At 39.6% G+C, this 16,801-nt stretch overlaps 1 protein-coding gene across 2 annotated transcripts in view; it reads left to right on the top strand.

Annotated features, from left to right (window-relative positions):
- Positions 1–2,537: 2,537 nt before the first annotated feature.
- The window catches only part of GUCY1B1 (guanylate cyclase 1 soluble subunit beta 1), a 46,904-nt gene continuing 32,640 nt past the window's right edge, over positions 2,538–16,801 (top strand). Inside the window, exons 1-2 of one of the 2 annotated variants that reach the window (XM_054203405.1) lie at positions 2,538–2,620; positions 2,949–3,022. In XM_054203405.1, the coding sequence (XP_054059380.1) occupies positions 2,618–2,620; positions 2,949–3,022 (77 nt within the window). In that variant the 5' untranslated portion in view covers positions 2,538–2,617. Of the gene's footprint in view, positions 2,621–2,662; positions 2,685–2,948; positions 3,023–16,801 lie in introns of those variants that run through there. The other variant, XM_054203406.1, reaches the window with a different exon arrangement.

The raw sequence follows: 16,801 nt of genomic DNA, 5'->3' as shown, positions 1-16,801 counted from the left end.
TATCTACTTTCCAAAAACCATGTCCAAAATGAATTTTATATAATCTCTCTAGTAACGTTTATGAGCATGGCGGTTTACTCCATATACAGACTGAGGATGTGGCTTCCCTTGAAGCTTATGAAGAATGGGGATGTTGTTAACACTGATTTGCAATCCACTCTTGTCATTTCCTGTCCTTGTGCCAGCACACCCTGTGTGGGATGTGCGGTCAGGAGTTCCTTGACGTTTTGTATCCTCAAAACTATTTTATACGTGTGTGAAGAGGAAGACTACACAACATCAGAGGGCAAAACTCACAGGTGTTGTCTTACATCTTCCAGTATCGTAGACTGACTATCCCAGTAGGCCCACAAAGAATACAAAGCTCATGCAGCTACAACATTTGTATTGTAGGATATGTTTTCCCATTTTCCCAAACTTACTTCCTACCAAACAGGAGAAGTAGATGGTCATCTGATATACTCAAATCCTAGTTAATTTGAGGATTATAAGGATTTGAGGATTATGAGGATTGAGGATATAAGCTGACCCTTCCTCAGCTATAGGGAAACATAGCCTTTTGTCTGGTTACAACAGCATGATTTATTACATCATCTCTGTTGCCAGTTTCCTGGAGATTGAGGAGATTCCTAGAGATTTGCATCTTTTCAGTTTTTGTTTGGTCTTCCACACAGCTATCTTCAACCAGTAGATTAGTTATTTCTTCTAAAAATTTTCTTTCCTTCCTTCAAAATTAGCATATTATTTGTATGGTTTTAACTGTTTATATTGAAACTTTTGTTCTTGGTCATCCTTAAAAAAATCTAGAATTGGTTTTCCCAGTAGATTTGGAATGTGTTAAACTAAGTAGAATTTATTATTATGCCTTTATGACCTAAAAGCAGGGTTTCCCTCTACTGTTTTTGGAATGCCTACTGAGATGAGGTTTGCCAAATTTCTGACGGCTATCCACCTGTAATTTTTCTCCTTACTTATTAGCAATTTTAACAGATCTTAACACAAATTCAAAAGATGAGATTTCAAAAGATTTTAAATTTTCTCATTTGTTAACTCACTTACATGGAAGTTCCAGCACACATACTCCATCTTTGGGGTTTTTTTCCTATTTTTTTTTTCATAAAGTATGTGAACGGTTCAAATTTTAATCTTATTTTGCTCTATCTTACTAAGGTCTGAACTTGCAATTTTACCTACATCTAGAATCCATCTGGATTGATTAGCATCTATGGCTTTACTAACTTAATGTAGCAAGGTCTATGCCCAAGAGCTACTACAGTAGTGGTTCATCAAGTATTTGTCCTATAATGCTCCTAGGGATCCTTCTCTCATTATCCCTTGAATGTATTTTGATTCTTCTTAAGCAAGCAAAAAAATTCAATAGTCTCGTTTGGATTTTTATCTCATATGCTGAGGCCAGGTCTTTAGATGGTACACAGGGCTTTAAACTAAATGGGTTTTCCAAGTGCTGCACTATTATTTTTTCCCCATATATATGATAACATATGATGACAGCATGTTATTTCTGAACTGTCCTTGGCACGTTGTCAGCAATCCTCTGCTCAAAAACTCCTATTGTAAGGCTCACACCTTATGTGGAGAACCCTCTGAGGATCCATATGCAGCAGGTTGTTGATACACTGCAGTGTTTATCCACATTAGCTACTGACAAGGGCTCAACAAAAAAAAAAATCACTGAAAACACTTATTATTATGCTTTTAACTTCACTAGCCTTTGAAAAATTAATGCACAGAAACGGAGATGTCTGTGATCATTTTGTCCCTCAGATTCTTCACTTTTTAGGGGGCATTTATCTTCCTAAAAGCTAAGCGGGTGCATTTGGGATATGAAACAACTGAGGATGCGTTTCTGTTCCTGCGAAGGCAACCACTGCACAGAGCACTGACACCAGGACGTACACATACCCTACCTGCCCTACACTTACCTACCTAACCACCGGGAACCTGCCAGGCATGTGGATTAATCTTCTGACGCTGTGTCAGGTGACTCCCAACAAACCCAGATGGAGAAAGGGATTTGGAAAACCCTTTTTGATGCATAGGGAAGAACCGTAAGACAGAGGTTCGAAGGGTTCCCCGCTGAGGCCAGCCTCGGGGAAGATAACCCGGAGAGAGATGCGTGCATTGCCTAGGTCTGTCCCCCCTTCCTTCTCCCACACGCGCCGGCCCGGGGCGCCGACCGCTGTCGCCTCAGCACCTGAGGAGGAGCAGGGCGAGCCGCAGACCTGGCAGTGGGCACAGCGAACCCACCTAGCTGCCAGGGCACGGGCCCGGCCTGCCGCCCTCCACGTTCCGCCGGGCGAAGGCAGCGGCTCCCCGTCCCCTTCCACCGACGGCGATGGGCCGCGGCTCCGGCGCCCGCCGCCCCGCGCCCAGCCCCCGCGCGCCGCCGCATCCCCTCAGCCGCCCGCAGTCCCGCCCCCGCCTCTGATTGGAGAAGAGCACGGCGGCCGCGCCCGCCATTGGATGCTAGAGCAGCGGCCGCGCTCGCCATTGGCTGTCGGCAGTTGCCACTCGGGGCGGTGGGGGCCGGGGGAGGTGGTGAGGCGATCGGGACCGATCTTCGCGGCGGCAGCGGCGGCGGGGTGGCGGCGGCACCATGGTGAGCTCCCCCGGGCCACCTTCCCTGCCTGAGACACCGGGGTTGGCGGAGGACGCCTGGCTTGGTGTGGTGTGGTTCGGGACCGTGGTGGGAGGGAAGAGGCTGAATCCTCTTGGGAGGAGGGAACCGTGAGGGGAGCTGGACCCCAGCCCTTTGTTTTGGGGGAGATTATGGGGGGAGATGGGGGGAGTGTTTCGGAGAGGTCACATCCCGACGGAGTGACTGTCATCGGGGTGGGAGGGGTGGGATGCTGCGGGGCGGTGGAAGGGGCTCCCCCCCCCCCCCCGCCCGCTGCCTGACGGCGCCGCCGCCTCGCCCTGCCCCGCAGTACGGCTTCGTCAATCACGCCCTGGAGCTGCTCGTCATCCGCAACTACGGCCCCGCCGTCTGGGAGGACATCAAGTAAGTGTGTGCGTGCGTGTGTGTGTCTCACCCCACGCGTGTGTGTGTGTGTGTGTGTCACCCCACGCGTGTGCGTGTCCCTCCGCCACGCCGCGGGGGCGGGCTGGGCCGGGGCGGAGCGGGCAGGGCGGCCGCGGTCCCGCTTGCCGCCCCGCCGGGCTCTCCGGTACCGGCAGGTCTGTGTGAGCGCCCGCTGTCCGGCAGCGGCCCCCGGGAGGTGGCCCTCAGGCCCGTTGACAAGATCAGCGCGGTTCTTGCCACCTTTCTTCCCGCTCGGGGCCTGTCTTAACGCCGCAAAGACCCTCCTTGTTCCATCTTTACTGGCCTCCAGGGGCCGCGGCGGAGATGGCATTAGTCCCTGCCTTTGCTTCGATTATACAAAGTATATGGCAGAAGTGATGTGCAGGGAAAACGTCCCAGAAACCACAGGAGTCCTTCCTTGAGTCAGACCACCACATGAACCATGCAACAGCGTCATCCCTTTGCGTTCCCGAAGGAACTGAAATACAGGTTTTAGCTAGTAAACTCTATCTGAAACTAGTGTGAGATGATTGAAATTTAAATAAGTCACTGCTATAAAGAAATACGTATAAGAATGTGCATATAAGAATGTATGTGTAGGAATGCTTTTTGCCTTTCTTCTCTTGAACCTGATTTCTTATGTCCAACACTTCCTTGTCTGGCAGTATAGCATTTTTCCAAGGAGATGACTGTCTTCATTTTAAACTTGTGATGAATTGTGGGATTGAAAAAAAAAGTTTGAAATGGGTAGTGCAAACAAAATTCTATTTACCATAAATATGGTAATGTTGATACTTGGGTAAAACTACAAGAAATATTTTTAAAAAGATTTAAATGCTTACGGAGTTGTAAACTTGCTTTGTAAGTCTTCAGGTAACTATGTAGTTAGAAGAAAGGGTTTAATATGATCTCTTGATAGCATGTGTTTTAAGGGAGAAATAGATTTTCCAACTTGGAGAAAGTAGCCTTCTTTCAACTGGACACCTTCATCTATACTCCTGTCTCCTGTTTATTTTGGGCCAATTTTGATATGTCAATGTAGCTGTCTTGCCATTGTCCTAATACAATTTTTGGAGTTAAAGGAGTGCTCTTGACTGTGAGATTTTTGTGACTGTGACACTTTTTTTCATTAATCCATTCATTAAGAATGTAGTAATCTTACACAGTACCATGAAATCAGAGAAAATAGAAATGTTGGTCAGAAGGGACCTCTGGACATCATCTAGTCCAGTCTCTGTTCCAGACAGGACTGTTACCAGCACTAAATCAGGGCTCAGGTATGACTTTTGTCTTGCTGAGTCTTTAAAATCATCAAAGATGGAGAGTCCACAGTTCTGGTTCCAGTGATCCCTGACAGTTAGTCTATAAATTACTTTCTGCAAATGCAGTTCTCTGGATTGCATAGATGAGTCTTCAGTGAATGCCACCCAGTTTTGTGCTGTAAGTTAAATGAGCTATGTAAGTTTATTTTTCTTACATACCTCATCTAAACACACTGATCTCTTTTGAATTCATATGGTTTGCTACTGGTTTTATATGACACATGCAAGATAAGAGACTTCACTAAAAATAGTGATACACACATCATTTTCCATTAAAATGAGAATAAAATATGTATAAAATCTAATAAAGAATGTTCACTGTCTCCTAGCATGCCATCCCTTACAAAGATGCCTTTAAATATTATGGTCCACTTTTGTCCAGAATTTGTCTTTAAGATTAATCCATCTGAGAAGATATAAAGTTTCATCTTCTAGTACAAGATCATGCTGCAGACTGTCAGAACCCAGCCATAGTTCCTGATGCATCCTTTCTCTAACGTTTTACACACACCTAATAGAATACTGAAGGTAACTGGAGCCTATGAGGAGTATTACTCATTTAATGTTTTTGGAGAAATTTAATAGAAAGTTATGAAATATTTTGCTAAGGTCAGCTATGAAAGTTCAGGAAGCTGGTACATCCTGTTTCTGTTTCTCGGCTGAGAAACATTCCTGTCTTGCAGCAGCCCGACAGCTAGGCTCTGCTATTAACTCACAGAAAAGATGGTTTTCTGGAAACTGTACCACACCACCACCCCAACCGAAGACTGGAACATGGTCTACAAGAAGGAGCCAATGTATATGCTCCTTATATAACAGCTGCCATAGATGATACTTATGTAAAAGGTGTTCACAACAGGCTGTTTATTCAGCAGGATTTATTTTAAAAAGCAGTGTATCCTAGAGTTTAGAAACCAGCAAGCAAAGACTTATATATCTCACTGGAACAGATTATAGCAGTGCTGGTTTAGGGTGTGGTACACAGTCAACTGATAGCCACTAAATGCTTGTTATTTTAGGTACTTTAAGTTCCTGTGGTGCACTTACAGAGGTTTGTGGAAGAGGTTAGATGTTTTACCTTATGTAAGCAAATACAGACTTCTTGGAAAGGCTTTGTTAGAACTGTTAATCATTTAGGAAACAATGGGAAGATATAGACCAGTGTTTTGGCATTCTGGGTTGAACCAGTTGAATCACTGATGATTGAATTGGAGGTGTAATTGTTGAAATCAACAGTCTTTGGCTGTTTAAAAAAATGAGAGGAACTTTGCACTGTTGGTGTGGTTGAATTTGCAACAACTTAAGCATTTCTGTGAAGCAGAAAGACCTCTGGGTAGTTCAGTACAAAATTTGGCATCTAAGCTTTTTTTTTTTTTAATGTTGAGTTGATCACATATTGCTGTTTTGTTATCCCTGAAGTCACTGCAGAAGCTGTGAATCAGCATTGCAGAGTGGTGGGTTGGGATTGCCGAGTGATTCTCAATGCCAGTGGGTGAATTTGTACTTAATATTGATGGAAGTGAAAAGAACACATAGAACTAAATAAACTGAAGTAATGAAAACAGGTCATTCTTCAAAAAAGTACATTCAGAAAAGTTAAATACTGAATTGAAAGGGTATACTCCATCTGAAGCATGAAAACTCTTCTGTAGCTTCTTCAGTCAAAAGTGACATTGAAGGAAGTTCTTAAATACAGAATTTGGGAGACCAAATAGTCAAATTTGATGCTCTTCTGAGAGTGGTGTTTTCTTTGCTGTAATTTACTGTTAATTGAGTCAGAATGATGATTTCAAGATTCTGTTTCTGCTATTTCATTGATTTTTCAACATTCTGATGAAACCATGATCTATCTGAAAAAGATACATACTGATTTTGATTTTAAATGTCCCAGAGTGAAATTCTTGGTAAAGTTAGACTCCATGTTTTTTTCCTCCACTTTTAAAACTGAGCGTAACTAAACAATAGACTTCTTTTTTTTTGCATGGCAGGCAACCTTTACAATGAGGCACTAAGCTCATGGAAAAATATCAGTATATACTCTGAAATTTTACTGAATATCAGTTTTGTTGCCTCAATGGTTTTGCTAAAGAACTAAAATTAAAATGCTTAAAACCCAAAACAATTCAAAGCCATCTATTTCTGAATCAACATGGTTTAATTGAAAATAAGATATGGCATATGAACGATGAAAGGTGTTCTTGATTTATGGAGCCTTTATTCATTTCCTCAACTGCAAAGTCTCAAAAATTTCTGTCTCCTTAGTCTTTCTCTGGCTACCACTCACAGAATTGAGAATTTGGGCTTGTGGACAGTTTTGTCATGATGAAACCCTAGAAGCAGAAGAGAAGCTGGATGAGAGAGGGGGAGTGAGAGACAACCAGGAGAGTCCTTCTGCAGTTGCTGAATTCTGCAGTTGCTGAATTTTCTTAGTGGAAAGTGAAGATCATTCGGCATAATAATTTATTTTGCTTCCTGGCAGTTGTAAGCTGCATATACACTTCTCATTGTAGTTCACTCCTTCAGTCCTTGAAAGGGGAGACTTAGTACATGGAGACATGCTTCTTTGATCAGCGCTCCACTAGCTCTGCAAAGAGTTATTAGTAAATAAACTGTTACTTAGAGCTGGTAACCACATTTTTACTGAGAAGACACTTTTGATTTGTCCTTTCCCTGCTTAAGAGAAAACCTCTCAAACCCTTATTTTGTTATTGCTACATCCAGAGGGGTATTTCAGATGTGTGGCCATAATTGCAGTGGCTTGAAAAGATGGTTCTCAAGATTCCATTGGCATTAGATATCTTCAGTTCCTCTGCAGCCAACATAAACGCTAGCTAACATAAACTAAAAATTGTCAGGCCTGACCATTCTCACATACACACAGTTGTACGTGCATGTCTGATCAACGCGAAATTTGTGCTGCTGGGCGATATGGTAGTGTGTGAATGTTATGGTAAGTAGTGTTTGTGAATTTACTATTTATGTACCTGTCCAAAACAAAACAGAGAGATTACCCACATTAAAAATAAATAAATAATAAAATCCAAGGTTTATGAAGTTCTGTCTTCTCTGGTATGTTTTTGTGGTGGACATATTTAAACAGGTCTGTGGTTACATAGTTCTAAAAGTGGCTTTTATCATGAAAAATCTGGTCTCTTCTGCAACAGGTGTTATATCTGGCTGAGCTGAAGAGGCAATATATGTGAAATTCTGAGCACTCCATTTAGCAGCTCTAAAGGTTTAATTGTGTAACAAGCATTAACAGGGATGTCTTCTTGAAACAGCTCCAGGACAATATGTGGGAGCTAGAGCAATGTTGTCAGCAGGGAATATGTACATAGTCATTTATCTTGTGTTTCCTAACAGTATCCCTCTGTGTTTGATTAAATGAATACAGGGTTTTCCCACGGGCTCCTAAATCTGAATTTAGGCCAGGTTAGATGCTCAAAATGTGATACTTTCAAATATATTGCCAAGAAAAGGAATAAGAACTCAAATATCTTGTTAAGAAATGCATTAAAATGCTTCATCACAAGACCATAGAATAAATTAGTATTTTTCCCACAGAGGTACATGAAAGATCTGGTTTTGGGAAATGAAATGGCATGACCGGTTAACTGCAGCCTTTGTCTTCCTTCTGTTTCTACGGTAGGAGTCCCCACAAAAACATGTGTAGCCTGATGAGCATGGAAAAACAGAACAAAAGTTGAAAACTCTAAACCTAAACATCAAAACTACTTTTAAATTGATTCTAGAAAATAATGTCTGTGTTGAAACTTGCATGGTAGCAAAATAGGAATTTGGTGCACCAAGAGCCATGTATCCTTTGCTGGCTGTACCTTAGTGTGGGGTGCAGAAAGCAATAGTCTTATTTTGCTGGTGCTCAATGCTTCATCCTTAATTCTACAAAAGGCAGCTGCCTTTCGTCCTCCTTTTGTGGGTTAGGCTGGCATGTGCTGGCCACGCTTGCGCTTAAATGCCAAGACTCCAGGTCCAGGGAGTCTGCTGGGTAGCACAAACATTACAATGGTCTGAAGGTACACACAAAGGAAGAGCAAAAGTCAATTGCCTGTCCTGTGAGGAAGCAACTTTTTGTTGTTGTCCCCCAGACTTCACACATGATCACTTACCAAGGCTGCAGGCTAGTTGACTCTATAGAATTTGTTTTTTGTAACTGTCCTGTTATAGTTAAAATGGTGAAACACTGAGGGTTGAAAAATTATCCTGGTGCAATGTAAGTGTAAAGCTTCTCTCCTCAGTTTCAAATTGGGTTCAGCTGAAGTGGTAGAAAACCCTGTACAGTTTGGGGGAGTGAAATAAACTGTAGGGCTATCACTTGCCTTTTGAAAACTAAACAGACACAGAAAATTCTGCATCTGATTGGTAAAGGTTAACATAGGTCAGACTTTAATTACTCAGTGTGTCTTTTGCAGTAAAATGTAGGTGATTTAAGAATACATATTTATTTGGTAAATTTTCAGAAGCATTCCTGGCAGTTAGGTACATTAGTGTTGTTGCAGGTTGGCTAGTTAAGTCAGGAGAGGTAGATGCTTTTATTCATTTATGCATTTAAAAAAGTCCTCCACTGACTTTGACTAGAATTTAGGTACATAGGAACTCATTGACAGGATGTGATATCCTGATTAATTTTATTTGCAATTATATTCCAAAATAGTAGGTAGTACAAAATCAAATAATATAATGAAAATCTACTCAACTCTGCCTTTAAGAATATGTATTACAATATTTTTTCAGGGAACAGACTTGCATATTTTTTTAAACTTGCATTGTTTCCTGTGAATTTCTCACATAGCAAAACCTGTCCATTTTTATGCTTCTTAAACAAAGCAAATAATAAAACCTTTTGTAGCTGCAGAATAAAGGCAGTAGGTTGACTTACTGTGTCCCTATACTGAGTTCAGAATGTCACGTTGTCAAAGATGTTTTTTTCTGCTTACTAATATGGCAAAACACAATTTACATTTGTTGACAAATCCTGTAAAAATCAAAGTTTTGGCCTATTACTGTTGCTTAGCACAATGTTTAGGTGTAATAGTAATTCATACTACAGTATAGTTTGCCTTTTCAGAAACCTAGAAAAATACGCACAAAAGCTGTAATGAAAGACCGTTGTTAAAAGTTGCAACAATAAGCTCTTAAGTGGTGTTGGAATTCAGATAAGTTGTAGGTCTGATGCTGGTGGCGTGTAAAGTCCATGAAAGCTGTGTTTTGAGCATAAAAAGTGCCAAGTACCTTGAAGAAACTTACCTGTCTCAAACTGGGCACCCAAAATTAATGAAACTTTTTTGATCTGTGGTAGTCTTGTCCATTTAAAATGGAAATGGTATAATTGGCTTCAAGAGCTTGTTGTAGAGTTAATTAATGCTTGTGCCTGCAAATAGTATAGGGATCAGTTCCACAGGAAGGCTTGTTAGAAAGGAATAATTTTGTCTTCAGAGCTGGATTTGAAAACTATGGTGTAAATCAAACCTGAGGTTATATATCGATGAATGGGATACAATAAAATACGGAATAGTTGTGTATTAACTGGCTAGGATCTGGCCTCAGTACTGAAAGAACCAGTAACGGGGAGGAAAAGGAACAGGTCCTGTGCGCTCATAGGTGTGACTGGTAGGTTGTGTCCTGCAGGCCCAGGGACAGGCAGGGAAATGTGGCTTGGAGCATGCTTCTCTAATGTTGCTACAAGAGGTATCAGAGTCCATCTTTCCTGCTTTCGGAAAATAACAAAAAAACCCTCATCAAATGCTTACGGCTCTTTATGAGACAGTAGTTTTATTTCTTCATAATCATGCTGGAAAATGTCTTGTTTTCTAAGTTTTCATTTCTGCATATAGGGCAATCCTATAAAATGTAAAACAGTACCATAGTCTATACCAATCTACAGTGTTAACAGTGTCAACAGTGTCACTTCTGTTACACTTCTTCTGAGAGAAGATGGATAATCATCAGTTTAGAATGTAAAATTTTTGGAGAAACTATATTTGTATGTGTAGCTACATATGCATGTAAATATTTCTGTATATGTGTGTGTACATATTATGTCTACTTAACTGCAGTGTGGCCTGGGCAATAAAAATGCATACTAAACAGAAGATAAGAATTAAAGATCTGTACAAAATGTGAGGTGTGGCATTTCAATTAGGTATCGTGTATAGTTGAAGCAAGTGAAAGGCCTCCCAGTTATTTGTGGTATGTCTCAACAAGGACTGATTTGCAAGAGAACCTTGGTGATAAACTCCTTTTAAACATCTAAGTGTAGGTTTGGATATGCCTAGGACTTAATTTCTTTTTGGTCCTATTAATGCCTTTGGAGTTTCTCCCATCAAATTGCTGCCTTTCCTGATCCTTTCTTATGTATTTCTCTTCCCAGGATCTGTAGAAAAAGTCCAGGTAGCTAACAAGTGGGTTATGGATTTTACCACATAGGCACGTATAGCTGTATATTGCAGTGGTGGCACAGTCCTATGTGAATCATCCCTCCTGCTTTGTTGAACTGCTGTGATCTTGCTTCGTATTTCCCTTTCCTAGCCCACAACTAATTTATTATAAATGCATTCTTTACAGTTTACCTAAAGTTACTGATTCTTTCATGCTCAAAAACTTTGCAGACATAGTGTGTTAATTACCTTAATTGTCTTCTCACTGTGAACACTGACGAAAATACACATTCTTCGCTAGAGTTTTAGATTGGAAGTCCATACTTATTTTGAGTCATGTGGGACTCAGTTGTAATTAATTGCAGTGGTCTGTGAAAAAACATGAAAATTGATTTTTCACTGCCTCCTTAACACTGTATGCGTTTACCCAGGGCTGAAGATGGAGTGTTTTGTTCTATCAATCTCATAACAGTTTTGAAAAAAATACAGATTACTTATAAATCGATGTCAGAAAGAGACTTTGGAAAGCCATTAGTGGTGAAAGGGCAATAGATAACTTTTTTAATCCATACACCTCTTAACATTAATGCGTGTTTATCCAGAAAGTGGTGTTAAGTAGGAACATTTATTGTTGTTTATGTTTCTAAGTCCTTATTTCATAGTATTCCGAAGTTCTAAGCAGTATTTTTTAAGTTTTCTTAAAACTGATGCTGAAGAGATGGTTCTTCATGGGTCTGGAGGTTAATATTCACAAGATTTCTGGGGTCAGGACACTACACTTCCTGCTCCTTCAGTTCCTCACAGCAGAAGGACCTGCTTGGAGGTCAGGAGTTTAAACCGTGTGGATGCCAAATTCTTTAATTCGTCTGGGAAAGACTTGGCTAAAAGCAAATAATGACATGTTGTGAAACATGGTGTGAGTGTTCTTGCAGTATCTCTCAGGTACTTCGCAGTTTTCCCAGAACTGGGAAGTGCTTTTAGACCTGTCAGGATACCTGGTGTTAGAAACATATCAGTCACTCTTAAAAAGCTTAAAAGAGTATTTTGTAAATACCATTCCTTTTAGTCCACTTATGTAAAAGGAAGCGAAATAATGCTAGTGTTATATTTTTAATAATATTTTTAGTATTTGGAGTAGTAGCAAAGAACTTGTATGTTTGTTAACTGTATCTTCTAGGATTATCTTGTTTTGAAAACCTACATTAAACACTCTCATATCCAGCCTGTAAAACTGGGAAATAGCTCAGAGCTCTGAAGTCTATAAATACACCTATTTACTTTACCCAGAACGTCATTTTCCTGGACAGATTCCCATTTTTATTTAATCTTGTAACTTAATATAATTTATGTTTTTCCCAGCTGGGTGTTCTAAAATATCTCTGGACCATCCACAACATGTACAAGTCTATTTTCTTTTTTTTCCTTTTGGGAGGAGTGAGAAGAGTAGTTCAATATTTTTAATAATTTTTAGCAAAACGTCATTGTGAAATACATGAGAAAAAGATGAGAAGCATTTTGAAAACACAAACCATCTGTGAAGTAATATAATGAGCAGTGAGTTTGCTATTTCAATGTAAAAGAGTTGCAAAGACGATGATTTTGGTTTCAGTGCTACCATCTTTAGTTCTGACACATGTAGTTCTGTTTAATAGTGTTACTCTTGGAACAGAATTAAACCTGACGTGCTCCTATCAGTGAGATCAGAACCACGTGGGGTTTCTAAGTGCAGTAGTGTTATTTTGTCATTAAGATTGTTTTGACTGGTCTCTTCAATTTAATGAGAACTTTTTCCATCCTTGGTACACCAAGAATAGTTAAGCACAATGGTGGCAAATGTCCCAACAGAAACAATACCTATCATGGAAGAAGTCCTAGAGGTGGTCTTGGAACTAGCTGTTATTGTGGTGTGTTCAAGGTGACACACCCAGGGCCTGCACTTAGGACTGGAGTTTTGATAGGAAGAGATCCAGTTGTGCTTTTGGGACACTAGATGGTCTGTTAAAGGGATACCAGGAGCTTCTAAAAAATCATGTTGCTGTATCACAGAGAAGCCTGTGTATCATCAGGATACAAAGTAATCCTTCCTTGCAGTCTTGTTTCATCCTTTTTTCCTGTTTGTATCCATTACATTTTCTCAATATTTCTCAGTATTTACTGCATGCAAAGTTCTCTAACAGGAAGGGTTCTTTTTCTCTATTTTTTTTTTTAAATTTGAGCTTATGACTGACCACAGAGAAAGGATAGCAAGTGCTACTTCCCACGTTCTGACAGCAGCAACCTTCTTCTTGATTATGATTTACTCAAATTCTGTTTAAATGCTCCAATCTGACTGCAAAACAAAAAAAGTTTGTCCGCACTTAACATTTCATCCATCTCTGTGAATTATTAACATCACCTTTGAACATTCATAGTGTGTTTTCAAATACTAAACTAGTTTCACAATGGGAAAGATTTTCAAAGGGCCCATTGTACACACATAGTGTCACCTGTAATGCTATTCTGTGCTGCTAGACCAACAGCAGTTTGGGGGGGTGTTAGCATGACTGATGGAGAAAAGGCTGCTTTAAGATTTGATCCTGCTTTGATCTACTCAACAGGAATTTTTCCATTGATTTCAAGGTCAAACCTGTACGTGAAAAATGGCCTCTATATGGCTGTGTTATTTTCCATGGTGCAACGGTTAAGGTTCTTTTTTTCCCAAGTAAACTTCCTCACATTAACCTGGGTAACATAAACATTCTGGAGGGAAACAAAGGCATTTAAGAAAAGTTTGGTCTGGAATCTTTGTTTCCCACAATTCGAATAACTCTGTGATTACATTCAAAATTAGTCTAGAGTAAATAAAAAGGGCTGCCAGACTGTAGCAGTTAGGACAGGCATAACAGAGGATGTAAATTTTGAACCATGACATATCACATCCCATGTGCTGACAACAGGAGTCAGCTTGGGCAAGAGCTTTTTTAATGTTTTGAACATAAACTTACTGGGGAGCAAAGCACACTCTTCTTTTGTCTCTAGAATTGTGAGACATTAACTGTAAATTCTGTTCTATTTGACTTAGAAGTTATTTTGAAAGAAAGGCCATAGAGAAGTTAAAATTTTGCTACTATAGTGCTGCTACCTCACCAAAGAATTAACCAGGGCTTGGGAATTTGTCAGAGTTTGTTGCTTTTGGCTCATTTCCAGTCAAGCCCTTAAGAAAGCCACCAACATGTTATTGCTGTTAAAGCTTTTGTGATCAAACACCACAGTCTGCAGAAAACGTTAGGGCTATGCTAATTTACTCCCATAATTTTATCTGGTCAAAAACAGAGAATAAAGATTGCAGCAAAACATTTCAAGGGAAATGCCACAGTTTTTCATAAAGCTATGGATTATGAAGTTTTCTATGAAATATGGTAAGCCAAATGTAAATTCTTTGCATCTAAGGATGGCATGTTATATTGCAGTTCTAATCCCAGCATCATGAACCATTGGCCAGGAGAGGGAAGCTGTTCAGATGAGAACAGTTGCAGCCTTCTGGTCTTTTTAAGTTCACATACCCATGTTTGGAGCCATAGTTTGTTGTTCCACACATGCAGGTTTGTTTTCATATGTGGTACTCAAAGATTATGGATTTAAAAACATCTGTGTCACACTGGAGGAATTACAGTTGATGGGCCGCCAACCACAGCAACTCCACAAAGCTAACAAAGCAGCTTCACTTTTAGTATTAGTTATAAGAGTTTTCACAACACTATCATATATTTCTTCATATCACCCTTCTTGTAGAACCAGTTCTACAGTGTAAATGCAGGCAGGTTTGATAGACCAGGTAGGGGCCAGGTAGTTAGGTAAGAAAACTGCAGCCATGAGGAAACAATTTAGGGATTGCCCATTCACCTGAATATACATTTCAATTACTTTGTCCTGTTTCCTCGACTGCTGGTGGTCACATCATGGTCAGCCTCTCTGGTGCTGATAGCTGTGATGCTACACTCTCTGATACAAGTTTATTAGACAACCTGCAATTTTGTAGACTCGCTAAAGAACAAGGGCCTCTGTAAAAACAGGAGTGTTTTCACATTGCATTGACCATATTGGATAAGCTTGCAGCAGCATTTCCCCATCACCTGTGAATGTGAATAACAATAATCCACAAAACCAAATATCTAACCAAACTGTATTTCAGCTCAACATCTAGCTAAATGATTGGGATGTACTAGCACAACAGGGCATAGAGGTATGGAGAAGGAATTGGCTGGAAAGGAAAATAGAAGTTCTGGAATATAATAATTTTCAAGCACAGGCTTTAAAAAAGGCAGTTTTTCTTTTGACACAGGTTTAGATCAGAGATTGCTATGGGATTTGCCGTGTTTGTAGGACAAGCAAAGAGATTTTTGCCCACATGGTTTTGAATTAATCCCTTGCAGGAGTAAATATTTAATTTGACAAATTTTCTAGAAAAAAATTCCCAAATGAGATTGGCTTTTGTTGAATCATATTTTTTAAATATATTTTTCTCTGTCTTTTAAAAATGAAAATAACTAAAAGGCAGGACATCTTTTTGTTTGTTTTGGAGTATTAGCCTGCAGTACAAGCACTGGGTCTTTTTCCTGTGCTGCTGGAATGCCCAGCAGGACTGCTAATACTGCGGGAGAATGAAGCCTTAGAGCAGTGAATTTCACCCCAGAAAACTATATCCAAGAAATGCAGATGTGATTGCTAATAGAGCTATTTTTTGTTTAACTTTTATCAATAAAGTTATTTTAATGGTAAATACATCATTAAGGCTACAGAGAAGGTGGCTGCTCTGTGATCCAAAGCATCTAGAGAAAAATGGAGAAAAACAAAATAGCTAAAATAATCTAAATGGAATAGGCATTGAAATAACCAGTGGTGATTTTAAAAAATGGTGGCTCAGAGAAACTGCAGGCATTGAAGAAAAACTTTGACAAAGTAAATTAAAGACAATTAAAATAAGAAAAAAGGAAGCATGGTTTGGCACAGAATAGGAAACAGGAAAAGTTCCAATCAATGTAACTGGAAAGAAAAGTAAGAAGTTTTGAAAGAGATACCAGCATCATCAAACTGGGTACATTTTTAATAGAGAAAATTCTCACACACAGAAACTATGTCTACTGGATTGTGCAAGTATGCAGTATTTTTGAGGATGTTCATTGCTTTTCCGGATGTGTGTGTTATCCTTTGTGGTTTGGCTGAGATCAGAGAGACTTAAAGAAATCACAGTGTCTTTCAGAGATGTGGGAAAGTTTGTTCACCCGTTGCAAACTTCCCTCCAAACTGTAGCTGAGTTCCAGTTACATATCATGTTATGAGAATCAAAGAATCAAGATGGTTTTCTTTTCTCATATTGATTTCAGTTCAGTTCTTAGGAAATATAAACCCTGCCTTCTTGTCCCTGACTGACCTGATATGCTTCAAGACAGCATTCCCACTAATAACTCTAGCTCTCCTCCTACTTAGGAACAAAAGGAATATGTGGCATGGGAGCTGTTTTCAGGAATCAGTGAGACTTGATGTCCTGCAGGCTCATCTGAAGTTTTAGAGAATGGCTGGGGAAGAGGACCAAAAGTACTATTTTGGAGTATGAAAATAAGAGTGTTTTAGGAGACTGCATGTACACATACCATTTCTGCTTGCTTCCTTACATTGTTTCTTCAAATAATGAATAAATTATTATAATTGATTATTTGAAAAAAATAATACTGTACTTTATCTTTTTGTGTCTCTGAGAACACTCTTGCAGTTTTCTTCTGCTTGCTAGTGTCCATTCTTTCATTCCTTTTGGGAAGTTCCCAAAGACTTTAAGAAAAAAACCCAACCATTAAGTTTATTAAAGTTTTTCATGCCATTGAATAGAGAATTATGTTCTTTTTAATGTAGAATTAGATAGGATGTTTAGTCTGGACTCACTTGTAGCATTGTTGTATTTCTTTGGGAAAATTGCTTAGCTTGTTTTTAGCTCATTATGCCTTTTCATAGAGTGAGTATAAAAATGTCTATGTCAAATAGCAGTTACAAGACTTCGTTAACTAATA

Source organism: Rissa tridactyla, chromosome 5, assembly GCF_028500815.1.
Source record: "Rissa tridactyla isolate bRisTri1 chromosome 5, bRisTri1.patW.cur.20221130, whole genome shotgun sequence".
In the NCBI taxonomy this organism is placed as follows: Eukaryota; Metazoa; Chordata; class Aves; order Charadriiformes; family Laridae; genus Rissa; species Rissa tridactyla.
The sequence above is the reverse complement of the archived record's forward strand: the minus strand, read 5'-3'. Positions and strand labels throughout refer to the sequence as shown.